Genomic DNA, 13,636 nt, shown 5'->3' on the forward strand with positions numbered 1-13,636 from the left:
TCAAGCTCGCATAAAATGTGCCAGGCATGAAACACCAGCTTGGCTGCACTTCACTGTCTGGTGCGATCCATGTTCATAACCAGCAGCAAAGAGTGACACTGACTGTTGCGTCCAGCCTGCTAAACCCTGGGTTGGTTCCTTCTTGTCTGCCAACATGGGCCCCAACAGCTCTAAAACAGCCCCTCTTAATGATGCTGTACCATAAAGCTCTATTTTGGGTCTAGTCTTGTTTGCACTGTATATGTTGCCACTAGGAGTAAACGGTACTTTTGTACAGAACTTTTCATTTCACTGTTTTGCAGATGACTTGGATATTTCTTTGTCTTTAAAAGCAGAGACAGATTCATTTCAGTTGTTATTACGTTGCCTTGAAGACATTTAACAGTAGATGTTCTTAAATTTTTATACATTAAATGAAAACAAAAAAAGAAATTGTCATTTTTGGCAAGTCCAGCCAGTGCTTAATCAATGTATTTACACATTAGTATTAGACACGGTTTGGTTTTTGTAATCATCCTGCAGTTCACTGAAACTCTCCAAGGCCTTATAAATAAAAAAGATTAATTACTATGTTTGACCAAGACACCATTACAATGATCACACCAGTGTATCTAAATTCATTAAACTCCTGATATGCTGTACTAAAGTTTCCTGTCACATCATTAAAGAAGCATGAACACTTTTAAAACACATTTCATGGAACAACTTTCAATTTATTTCTAAAGCACCAACATGCTGTACAAAAAGAAAATAAAAAATAAGAGATCAAGAATAAATAAGTATGTACAAAGAGTAAAAGTTTATGACATTTAAAAACAGCAGGAGATGGAGCCTGTCTCCAGCAGCAGCTCATTCCACATTTTAGGAAAAATTTCAAAGGTTCCTCTGGATTTATAAAATGTCTTTGGGAGAGTCAAAAGCACCTGGTTAGCTGATCTACAAGCACGTGACAGCATGTAAGGGTGAAATATCTCAGAAAAATAAGGCGGGGCAAGACCATTAGGAGACTTGAAAACAAAATAAAAGAATTTTAAAATGGATTTAGAAACTGAACATGACACTAAAACCGGGGCTATGTGCTCTGGTTTGCTTGTACCAGTTAAAAATCGTGCAGCAGCGTTTTGTACCAGCTGCTGACGTGAGGGCCCTGCTAATTCCAATCAAAAGAGAATTACAATAAGCCAGACGAGAGGTGATAAATGCATGGATCTGTGTCTCTGGGTGGCCTCTAGACAGGATGGACTTAATTTTTGACAGCTGCCTCAACCGAAAGATGGAGGACTTAACCACAACTTTAACATGTGAGTCGAGTTTTAGGCTGGGGTCCATTTTCACACCTAAATTAGTGATGCTGGATTTTTCATGGGGGCCAAAGAGGAAAGGTCAAAGGCAGCGATACAGCTGGAGGCACTGGATTTAGCATGACCTCAGTCCATATTCTCTGTGGCAGAAGATTTAGTGTGAATCCTGAGCCTTGTTTTTTTTGTCAGAGCCATCAGCTGCAGGGATGAACAACAGTATTATTTTACATGTAAAGTAACACACAGGCTGATCTGCTCTGACTTATTCTCTGTTCTTTGGCAAAGCTGCTTTCTCCCCTCGCTCTAACTCAGAATATGAAAACATACAGCAGGTTCTCAGTGAGCGATGCACCAACCTGATCATATCATGAAAATTAATACATGCTTATGTGTAAGGGACCGTCACACAATTAAATATTTACTTTCTATCTTTAATTTAAATCAATTAAATGTAAGAAGGACTTCCAAAAATAGAAACCTACTGATCTGATCTTTATTAGGAAAATAAGAAATTATTATTAATAAATTATTATTAAATAATAAATTATTTATTAATGCTTTACAGCTAGCAAAGATCGACTTGATGTGGATCCAGTGTGAGACTGCTCTCAGACTGGTGCAGTAGTATCCTACATTATACTTACGGGGCAGAGTAAAAGCCACCGGAGAAAGAAGAAAAAAGTATTCAGCTACAACATGAGTTTAAAATGTCTCCGTCACTACCACAGTACAGAATAATGTGACTTATAATTACACACCACGGAGCTCAATGCTACACATTAGCTGAGGAAAACTTACCCGTGCTGCTTCTGAGACTGGTTTCCTCAGCCTCGTCTTCATTACCCTCGTCTTCCTCAACCTTCTCACTGTCAGCCTCAACATTTGTTACAACCACTGCTACACTTCCTGTAAAGACAACATACATTTTGAGCTATATGAAGCAAAACGGCAAACTTTACTACCCTGACATAAAAGAGGCACTGTTACTACATAAACACATACAGAACATTAAGACCCATCTTCTACAATCTGTTCAGTCTTAAACCAATCTGTTATGTTTATCTGAGGAAGGAGAAGGAACCATGTACCATTGCCATTAATGCTTCTTTTATTTATGAACTGCAGGGTAACGTTTAAACGTTTTCAGCACTGCTGCTGTATAAATATTATTACATAATAATAGTATACTATTATTATTATACTGAACACAGGTAACCATGAGTCTGGCTGCTCTAACCTTTCTCCTCATGCTTCAAGTTTCTGTCTCCTCCACTCTGTTTGCCTGTTCACCTCCTCTGCGCTACACTGAGCGTCTTTGAGCAAACACTAATCTGTTAAAGGATCGGCTCAGACTGACACGAGTCTCTGAACATCAAACTTTATAAGACAGGAAAATAAAGATGTTACCTTGGTTGTCGTTGGCTACACGTCTGCCTCCTGTAAACAGACGTAACACAGACTGTCAGTGATCATGGATGAACTCAGTGGTTTGTTCTACATGTGTGAAGCAGCTCAGTGTGCTGAGCCTCGGACCAACTCTAATATCATCAGACCTCAGTCAGCAACATGTTCAAGTCATTGACATGAATGAATGAATAACATGCTGAAGTATAATCCTACAGTTTGCTGTAATTCAGACTAAATGTTGTTGAAATGTTTCAAAGTTCTACATGCAGATGTGTCTGAGTGGAGACGGTGGAGGAAACGAGCTGCACACTATCAGCAAACAGCAATCATTTCTGTTCTGGAAAGAAAAACTACATTTATGTCCCAGAGGGGTCAAAGTTATTGGATTAGAAGCTGCAGACAGGAAAAGTCTGACATCATGTCACATGACTGACATGTGACCTTTGACCCCCTCATGGAGTCCTAATAAAATAATAACTGAAGTGTTTGAAGACTGAAAGACTGGAGCAGCTGCTGTGATGTAAATTATACACAACAGCTCACTGTACTTACTAAGACAGCCTTTTTTATGCAAGCATATCAGACCCAGACCTCCACAAACAAAAAGCGCAATCGCAGCCAAGGCTCCACCCTGTGCACCGATCAGAGCTCCAGATCCAGGTTCCTCTGGATGGTCACCGTTCTCTGAAACACAGACGTGAGTTTTAGGCTGAGGTCACTGTCAGCATGTTATTTGCTGCTGTTTGTTACTGAGATGTAGATTTGAAGCCACAGTCATGATGAAGTCAGTGATTGGACAGCAGTGATGTGCAGGAGGTCACTGAGAGGGGACGGCATTGAAACAGAACCTGTTCATATCTGGAACTTTTCAGTGATTCTCTGAAGGAGATCGCTCCTCTGCTTCTTCGAGGCTGCAGAGCTGGGCTAAATGTGACATGCTAGCTTTGTTCTCAGATGGACTGACATGGCTCTGACCACAGGACTGTGATCAGGACAGTCATGATGCAGATCTGCTGGACACAGAGAAGCTCACTGCTCTGACTGAAGAAACAAAGTTATGATCAACAACAGAGACAATAAAAAAAGTTTCTTACTCCAAGTCTTCACGACATCCACACGGGTCGCCTCATGAACGACTTCACAGCTGAACTTTGACAGGTCAGACTTCAAAATCTCCACATGGTCTCGTCTCTGGAAGGTCTCGTCGTTATTTGGAAGAACTCCTGAGCTACTCAGGCCGTCGTCTTCAGTCAGAACACGCCCGTTTCTTCTGATCCTTACAATGATGTTTTTGCTGTAGAAGCCTGTGGCGAGGCAGGTCAGGGTGAGGTTTGTCTCCACTCTGGACTTCTTTGCAAACACGTACACGTCAGGTGGAGCTGGAAGGAGGAAATGAAAACTGTGTCACTAAATATTAAAACATAATTATGTGAATATGGTTTACCTCTGAAAGATCACAGCAGTGTATGAAACTGAATGTCTTATATGAGCTGTGTTTTCTGCGGCCTTGACTGTTAAGTGAGGTATGAAAAATTGAGGGGAATAGAGTTGCAGCGTTTGGGGTTTTTGTTTCTGGGACCAATTGCAAGTAATTGCAGTGACCCCTTGGCCACCCAGAGGTCGAGCATGCAGCACCTTCAACCTCCAAGTGACCAATTTTACATTAAAAGACAATTGCACAGGTCACATGACACGGACCAACTGAAATCAATCTGATCTTTTGGTAAAGGTCTGCAGTGAGGTCTGAGACTGGTGACTTTACAGCAAAGTGCATGAAAGAGCTGGATTCTCCGTCCTCTAATGAATGTGGTGATAATGTAACTGTCACAGTTTAAACATGGCTGCTCTAAGACGTCCTCTGGGCCTGAGGAGCTGACATCAGCTTGGAGCTCCATCTTTCAGCAGTTGATAGATGCCCACATCATTCCTGATCTTTGGAAAACCTCTGATATCATTCCTGTTCCAAGGAAACCTGATCGAGCTGAAAGTAACCACAGACCTGTAGCACGTACACCAGTGAATGACAGGATTTGAGAAATGTGTAGGTATGTTTAAGGAAATGTGTCAGACAAGAAAGGGCTACAGTTGATCACGGTTTCATTTTAAGTTTGCTTCAGACGAAAGACGATTTATCATCCTGAAGTACAGCAGTCTGTGTGATGATGTGATCACAAACCTTTAAATGTAAAGAAACTGGTTTTGATCCAAAGATGGTGACCATCACAGTGCTGTGAGCATACAAGGTCAAAGTTCAGTCTGACAAGTACCCCAGTGTTAATATTGATAACAGTTTTAGATGTTGGTCTGTTTTTCTGTTCTAGAAAGTTCAGTCAGACGGACTAACAGCATGATGTGGAAATCTTTCAGTGGCAGGAAAATGATGGTTACTAGAAGTGTTGCAGACATCCATGAAAACCACAGTCAGAAACCCCATCGTCGTTCTCCATGTCTGTATGAACAGTGTGTGTTACAACAAGTCAGGAGGATCCAACTGATCTCCTCTCAACATGAACGGTGACCTTCTGACAGCAGGCATAGATTTAATTAAAAAAAACAAAGAAAACACTGAGCTATTTCACTGAATCTATTGCTGATGTTAGTTCTATAGACTTCAGTAATAATGAATAGAAAAACACAGATCATTATGTCATACATACGGGCTTTTTTCAGCTGCTTTTGTTCAGAAGTCACAGACTTGCACAGCCAATCGATGCACTCGTTCTCCAGGTATCCCTTGGTGTACTCTTTCAGCACCTGGTCATTGTCCCACTTTGTCTTTGAAGGAAGTGCCTCTTTAACTGGAGCGACCCAGACTCTGCTTTTATCATCAAAGGACAGGAAGTCGTTTCCATCATAGTTATACTTGCTCATGCCGTGGACAAACCTGAGCGCACCGTTAGGCTGCGTCTCACCCTCACAGCCCACCATCCACTGAAGAACATGAGGGGCTGAAAGCAGGAGGGCAAATATTAATAAATGAATGTTTAAATAAACATCAGAGGAGAAAATATGGACATGCTGATGATTCCATGATTAATAATTACACATCCTCTACAGAGAAATACTTATATGTATATATAATTGGTGTAATATACTGGGACATTTATAATTGGAGTGTTTGTATGTTTGTATATATTTTGTAACTCTGCAATATGTTGTATTGTTTAACTTAGTCAGTTACTGTGTTGGAGCAACTGTGATCACATCATTTCCTTTGGGATTAATAAAGTTTGATTCTGGTCTTGTTGTTGATTATTGGTCCTTCAGATTTCATGGATCTTACCTGAGTGAACAAATCATTGAACCACAGCAAAGACTTACAGGCAGAGTCATTCTGTCTCATTCGCTCCATCAGGATGCCGATGTTGACCTTGAACCACTGCTGCTTGATCCTGCGGGACTGTGTGCCTTTTTCCCAGTAATCAGCAGGGAAATGCTCTCTCATCCACTCCTGTTTGGGAACTTTTGTCTGATTCTCGCTATCATAGTAATCGATCATCCTGCCGTCCAGCAAACCCATGGCTGTGAACTCGTGGATGCCCGGCAGTCCAACGGGTTTGGAGAGTCCAGTGTAGATGTAAGTGAGGGAATGAATCTCTGAAAGTCACACAGGTAGGAAAACACAGGAGGAGGATGGATGAGCTCTGATATTTTTACTGGGCAGGTATGTTTGAAGATCCATGGATCAGAAGCTCTGGCCCTTTGGTATTTCAGTCATGAACAATCAGTGAGCAGCAGTAAATAATCATCTGTGTTATTTCTGTCACAGTTTGAAACTGAATGTTTTTTCTGTTCTTGCTTCTTTCAAACTGCAGGTCAGAAATAAATCAAATATTTGGACCCAAACCGTCTCCAACATCATAAACACGTCTTTCTTTAAAGTTTCAATATGTAATGCAGTGATTTTAGTCTCAGCTGTAAATGTAAACATCCAAATACACAGTAATAACTGATATTAACTGAGAGTTCAAACTAAAGCTGAGGTTTGTGTGAAGACGTTACTGAGCTGTTTGAGACCTACAAACTTTACAGAAGTTTGAAATCAGACAGAGAACTTCCTGTTCTCATTTGGTTTTCCTGCAAGAAAATAAAGTTTTGTTAACGAGTGTTTTTACACTCCGACTCAAAAACAACCACAACTTTAACAACTTTAACAACTTTTAACAACACAACTTTAGCCTCAGTCAGAGGCTGGATTAAAGGTAGCATTTTCTTAAATGTTTAATTTTTTTAATAGTTCCAGTTTTACATGTTGAGGTGAGTTTGCATCCCTGTATGAATGAAGCCTAGGCTGGGAGCAAGGACAGAGTATTAAAACCTTTCTGTTTCTGTTGTCTTCACTGAAACTTGACTTTGTTTCTTAAAACAGAAAAATGTATAATATTCCTGAACCATGAGGGAGGAACAGAGAAACTAAGAGACCACCTTTAAAAAGCAGTCAGAGCTCTTCAGCAGCACAGATGTGATCTGTGTTTGTCATTTAGTGGGAAATCTTGAGGACAGAGCACGGTGCTGTCCTATAAACAGATCTCCTTAACCCTGCAGAGAGCTGTGATCAGGGATCCTGCATCATTTTAAAACATCCGCTATAAACTTCTTAAATCCTCTGTCTGACACATAACAGCCACATTAAACCGGTAGTAACACTGAAACTAATGAATAACCTGCAAAAGTTGATTCTGTTCATCTGGATAATTAAGATTAAGGAACTGACCTCCCAATTGCCAACAGCCCATTGTTCCATCGGTGGGCTGGTTTCAGTCATTATGCAAATGTGCTGTTTATAAGATCGGGGAAACCTGCCGTCAGCTGAGACTGAAGAAGTCACTTGGATGAGTGACGAAACGTTTCTCCCACAAAACGCTACGTCCAGATGAACAGAATCAACTTTTGGAGATTTACTTACCTGGATGACTGAACATGCATCAGAATGAATAACCTCAACATTTAAACAAAACATAACTAAAAGTAAGCTTAGCTGAAAATAAATACAATAAAACTTTATAAAAGTTAAACTCGTCTGACATGTTCTTAACGAGGCCACATGTTTCTTTCGGTTTGAACCCGTCTCATCAACGTGTGCAAAAACACTAAAACTCACCGCTGTTTACCGTCACTCCTGTCCCCACAAGGACCAAAACTGAGATCACGAACATTTTAATCCAAATATTGGATTAAAAGTTCTTATCCGGAATAAACTCCGATTTATTCCCCTCTGTTGGACCAGCTTCACCTCTCCATCTCTGCTCCTCGCTGCTTCCTTCCTCTGTGATCTGAGTGATGCATTCAGGAGCCGCGGGTAAACTACTGATGCATTCAGGCCCACCCGTCTCCGTTTTTTTGTTTTTTTAAAAATAGACTTTACTTTTACTATATATATATATATATATATATATATATATATATATATATATATATATATATATATATATATATATATATATATATAGTGGTGGTAGACAAACAGAAGAAGACGGCCGTAGTGATCGATGTAGCGGTTCCGAATGACAGCAATATCAGGAAGAAGGAACACGAGAAGCTGGAGAAATACCAAGGGCTCAGAGAAGAGCTCGAGAGGATGTGGAGGGTGAAGGTAACGGTGGTCCCCGTGGTAATCGGAGCACTAGGTGCGGTGACTCCCAAGCTAGGCGAGTGGCTCCAGCAGATCCCAGGAACAACATCGGAGATCTCTGTCCAGAAGAGCGCAGTCCTGGGAACAGCTAAGATACTGCGCAGGACCCTCAAGCTCCCAGGCCTCTGGTAGAGGACCCGAGCTTGAAGGATAAACCGCCCGCAGGGGCGTGCTGGGTGTTTTTATATATATATATATATATATATATATATATATATATATATATATATATATATATATATATATGCAGCCTCCTCCCTCACACCTCTCACGTGGACTCTTTTTTCTCCTTCCATCTGGCAGACGCTATCGCAGCATCTGGGCCGATCCTCCAGACTGCAAAATGCCCCCCCAAAAAGACACATCAGAGCACTTGGGGAAATATTGTATGGGAGAAGAAATGCATCAGTGATCGTGTTTATAATCACGTGAATAAAGTCTGTTGTTAGTCTGAAAGAGCTCCAGGTCAGCATTGTATGTAGGTAAAGTCACCAGCTTGCAACGTTCTGTCTGCTGTGTCGACCATAGTCTCGTGCTGCCATCTACTGACACTTAAGTGCAACAACAGGCTCTCCAACTCCAATCTTCCACCACTGAATGTGGAGCAGCTGTTTTGTATCTGATATGGAGGGAAATTCACACAAACATACTTAAAAAAATGCCTGGCTCCTTGTCTTTGAACTGCAGGAAAGAAACAGGTGTCAGGTCTGTTGGGTAGGTGATGAGTGAAGAACAGAACAGGAACCAGCTTCACTGTGAATCATGACCTATTTCCTGATTCTCTATGAAAACCTTTTCAACCCTCAGCTAAATCTATCTACTGTGGCCTGAACTGGTTTAATGTTGCCACAGGGATTTTCAGAGTGGCCACAAAATGACTTTCACTCTCGCTGTCATTACTGTCAGTGTAACACTTGTTTAAAAGCACTCAGGGTAACACAGTGGTGGCCAGTCGGCTGGGGCCGTAGGTTCTTGACAGCTTCCTCCCACAGTTGAAGAACATCCACACGTTAGGTTAACTGGTGAGTCTAAACTGGTGTTGATGGTTTTCTGTCCGAAAGGCAACCTGTCCAACTAGTCCAGGGTGTACCTGTCTGTAGCCTTCTGGCACCTGGGATAAACTCAACCCCAACCTTGACCTCGATTTTGATAAGTGGAAGTGGGCTGGGTTAAATCTCACCAGCAGGTGGCGCTATTGCTTTGTCTGTTCATAGGTTGCATTGCGATAATCAGTCAGGTCTAGGCAGAGTCAGAAGCAGGAAATACTTCTCAATGTCTGCTCTTGGAGCTCCTCACATGTCTCTAGCCCAAATCCTTCAAAGAGTAGCAGTCCTTGTAGCCTTTTTATTGACATGACAGTTCAAAATCAAATCAAATCACTTTTATTGTCACATCACATGTGCAGGTACATTGGTACAGTACATGTGAGTGAAATTCTTGTGTGCGAGCTTCACAGCAACAGAGATGTGCAAAATACAATAACGTAAACAAGCAAAATACAAGAATGGCTAATCTGAAACTAATAAATATATGTACAATATATAATAGTATATGCATTTCTGGATGTGTATACTAAATGTTTTTCTACGTGTGTGTGTGTGTGTGTGTGTGTGTGTGTATATATACACATTTTTACAAATTAAATAGTAAAAATAATAAAATAAAATATATAAAAATATACAGAGTTGAGACATGTGCAAAACAGTGGCATTGCTGTACAGTATGTAGTGCATAATGTTGAAGTTCCAGTAGTGAAGCTGAGGTGTCTATGAAGTGTTCAGCAGTCTGATGGCCTGATGGAAGAAGCTGTCTCTCAGTCTGCTGGTACGGGACCGTTACAGTTACAGTACACATCACAGCACAAGCACCTCCCCTCATAAAACCCCCTTGGCTACAAAGGCAAGGCACTGTGTGTGTGTGTGTCATGGGGGTGCGTTTGTGTGACCTCCTGATCACAACTGTTTCTAACAACATCCTGGTCATAAAGGGGGTAATCTCCTGATCACACCCAATATATGGTTCAATTCCTGTATTTGTTCGCCATACACAACACAGTGAAACCATAAAAAGGTCAGGAAGTTTACCAAACATCAAACAAACCTTCACATGGGATGTGCTTGTGATAAAACACTACAGCCTCCCCCCAGAACCTCGAGAGGCTGGGGAGAGGGACAAAGGAATGCCTTTGAACACAGAGTTTGAAACAATGTAGAGGTGGTAAGCATAAAAATGACAACATTTGACAATTCACTTTAACATGGATGAAAACAGGACGGGTGAATTCCTACTCTTGATTTAACCTGCTTGTCTTGCTCATCGACGGACAAACAGTTACAGAGGACACACTCGAGGCTTCAACTCACCTGCAGGTGTAACTTTCAGCTTGGTTTCCTGCTTCATCTCAGATCTCTGGCTGTGATCTGTTTCATATGAGATGTGGCACTCATATGTTCCAGTGTCATTAACGGTGACGTTGTGCAGAATGATGGACATTTTTCCACTTTTCATGTTTGGGTCTTCCAGCTCCACTCGACCTTTGAAAGACTCATGCTGGTATGTTTTGTAAAGACGATCTTCCCGGAAGAAACAGACGTAATCGTCTGCTTTCAGGTCACTCTTGGTCCATGCTACCCGTAAGATGTTCCCTTCATGGGGACCCTGACAATCGAGAGTTGCATCCTCTCCAACCTCCACTTCTTTCTCATCTTGGACTAAAAGAAAAGAATCCAGAAATACTGCACACCTCAAATTATAGTTGGATTAGTGTTGTTGCTTAGTGCATTACAATCATTCTGGACAGGCTCATATTTACAAGCAGCACACTGTCACAGCCCCATTTTTCAATAATCCTGAACCTCATTTAAGTAAAACTTTGGAAAATTTTGGAAATCTGCCAGTAGAAATGTTTAAAGGATGTACAAGGAGGTACACCTTTAATGTCCGCACATCCTCTACGGAGAAAAAAACAGTGATTAAGAGGGACAGCCTAATTGAAAGTGTATTTATATTTCAGTTTGGTGTGATATATATTGGGACATTTATATATAAGAACTATTTCGTGATATTTTGTATTATTAAAAATTGCAATTTACCTTGTTAGTTACTGTTCTTATTTATTGGAGCACCTGTCATTACATACTTTCCTCTGGGATTAATAAACTATTCTGATTTCTCTGAATCTCATTTATGCTCCAGATCAGTTTGCAGACGGTGAAAGGACAGTAAGGTGGTTTAAACGATTACTTAAGTCTTTAAAATGTTCACATTTTACACTCAAGCTCACACAAAACATGTGCTAGTTATGGAAACCAGCTTGGTTAAACTTCACCGTCTGGTGCGATCCACGTTCACAACCAGCAGCAAAGAGAGACACTGACTGTTGCATCTCGCCTGCTAAACCCTGGGTTGTTCCCTCTTGTCTGTGTGTTTTATATGTGTAAAGCAACCAATATAACCTTTGTTTGTACTCACTTGTTTGTATGGAATATTTTATGTGTTGTAACTTTTGCTGCCATGATGACAGGTCTCTCTTGGAAATGTGATCTTAACCTCAGCGAGACTTTCACCTGGATAAATAAAAGATAAATAATCCCAGAGGGGAAGAAAAAGAATGAAATGGCTTTAGTGGACGTGGAATTCTGTGGAAACTTTGTAACAGAGCTGTGAACGCTCCCGCCTCAAACACACCTCAGCTTCCAGCAGGGCCGTTCAGGGACATTTACAGGAAACTCGATCATATTTGCTTTGCAATAACTTTACTATCAAAAGGTAAAAAAAGACGAAGTGGGTCACTACAAGAAGTCGAGTCACTCGGTTTGTGTGTTAGTTTTGCTTTATTTATTTTATCTGCTGATTTATTCTTATTTATCTTCACGTTTATTTATTGCCATGTTAGTAGAAGTTGTTGGTCTCTGGTTGCCTGAGCACTGTAAGTGTGGACGCAGCTTTAAGCTGGAGATAACAGACCTTTCACTATGTTGTAAATTTCAATAAGATTACGTTACCATTCGTGCCAAATTGGTGTCAGTATCACCTTCAGACAACAACACGTCCGGCCCATGCCTAGAAATGGGCATCTTGCGATATGTGTGTTTGGATTTTCGTTTTGTAATTAACTACGTTGTGTTTTTCACTGATGATTGAGATGACTGTCTCCTCAGTTTGTCCACACTCTTGTAGGCGATTGGAAAAATATCTTGGAGTGCATCTTGTGAGGGCAGATAACTTTATTTATTTACTTATAATTTTTGACACTTCCCTTTCTCAGACTGCTGAAGATGATTTCTACCTCAGATTCTTAGTAGGACAGAGAGGTGGAGGGGAAGGATAGGGACAGGATGTGTTTACAAAACTGTTGGAGTCTTTTTTTTTTTTTACTCATTGTACTCCAGTACAATGGCAATAAAGGGCTATTCTATTCAATTCCATGAGATGAAGCAAAAAGATCCACACACGTGGATCATTGTTATTACTGTAGAGTCTTTACCTTACAATTCAAAGTGCTTTGAGGCCACTTTGTTGTGGTTTTGTGATATATAAATGAAACTGACTTCAATTGTTTGGCTTCTATGTTTCTGTGAGTCGCTGCAGTCTTATCTTATCTCATCCTCTGGAATGTTGGTCAGTCGCTCTGCAGAGTCAGTTTTGTTTCTCCACATCTCAGTCCTGAACCATACTTTGTTGTAATCGAAGACAGACCTACTGCACATTTACCCCCCATGAGCATCATTGCCATCACCAGTGTGTGAATGTGTGTGTGAATGGGTGGATGACTGGTTGTGTAAAGCGCTTTGGGGTCCTTAGGGACTAGAAAAGCACTATACAAATACAGGCCATTTACCATTTAGAGATTAAAAGGTGCTAAAAAAAATGTCATTTTTGTGATTTCTACTTAAATTACAGAATTTTGATTTTTCACATTTTAAATTGACAAGAGTGATACAAACCTATGAGGCAGGTAATACATCACATTTTACCAGATGGACAACCTAACTGGGGGAATCAGGTGCGTGTTCCACTTCCTTTTGAATTCATTCAGATCCTCTGAAACACTGACGAAGGACAGCACAGTGTCATGAATACATTAAGGGTGATCTTTGTTTCATGAACTGTTTTAAAGGACAAAACATTACCATCAGTTCAAAAATCATAGCCTCAAGCTCTATTTCTTACGTTTATAAGTATGTATTTGCATGTGTTTGTATGTAGTTTGTATTTTTTTTGTTTTTCCTTTCTAATCTGATGTTAAGGACGTTACTCTGCATCCTCTAAGTCTCACATTTTGACAGCCAGGAGT

General features: G+C 40.6%; 2 protein-coding genes across 5 annotated transcripts; both read right to left on the reverse strand.

Annotated features, from left to right (window-relative positions):
• Positions 1-1,163: 1,163 nt before the first annotated feature.
• LOC113019541 (class I histocompatibility antigen, F10 alpha chain-like) lies at positions 1,164-8,067 on the reverse strand. Of its 4 annotated transcripts, XM_026163295.1 has the most exons (8): positions 7,810-8,067; positions 6,030-6,305; positions 5,366-5,656; positions 3,803-4,087; positions 3,261-3,392; positions 2,709-2,738; positions 2,100-2,207; positions 1,164-1,499 (listed from the first exon to the last, which is right to left on the reverse strand). In XM_026163295.1, exons 1-8 carry the CDS (start codon positions 7,862-7,864, stop codon positions 1,456-1,458), a joined length of 1,221 nt encoding a protein of 406 aa, XP_026019080.1. In that variant the 5' UTR covers positions 7,865-8,067; the 3' UTR covers positions 1,164-1,455. The 4 variants fall into 4 exon arrangements, 3 of the variants coding, with proteins under 3 accessions (XP_026019080.1, XP_026019081.1, XP_026019082.1); XM_026163296.1 differs by lacking the exon at positions 3,261-3,392; XR_003272042.1 differs by lacking the exons at positions 1,164-1,499; positions 2,100-2,207; positions 2,709-2,738 and adding an exon at positions 3,557-3,718 and having other exon boundaries at positions 3,345-3,392.
• Positions 8,068-8,806: 739 nt separating this feature from the next.
• On the reverse strand, positions 8,807-12,416 carry LOC113014808 (uncharacterized). The gene is made up of 3 exons (XM_026156556.1): positions 12,374-12,416; positions 10,704-11,051; positions 8,807-9,021 (listed from the first exon to the last, which is right to left on the reverse strand). The coding sequence occupies exons 1-3, from the start codon at positions 12,414-12,416 to the stop codon at positions 8,807-8,809; spliced, it is 606 nt and encodes a 201-aa protein (XP_026012341.1).
• Between the last annotated feature and the right edge of the window lie 1,220 nt (positions 12,417-13,636).

The sequence above is a fragment of the Astatotilapia calliptera genome, chromosome 3, assembly GCF_900246225.1.
Source record: "Astatotilapia calliptera chromosome 3, fAstCal1.2, whole genome shotgun sequence".
In the NCBI taxonomy this organism is placed as follows: Eukaryota; Metazoa; Chordata; class Actinopteri; order Cichliformes; family Cichlidae; genus Astatotilapia; species Astatotilapia calliptera.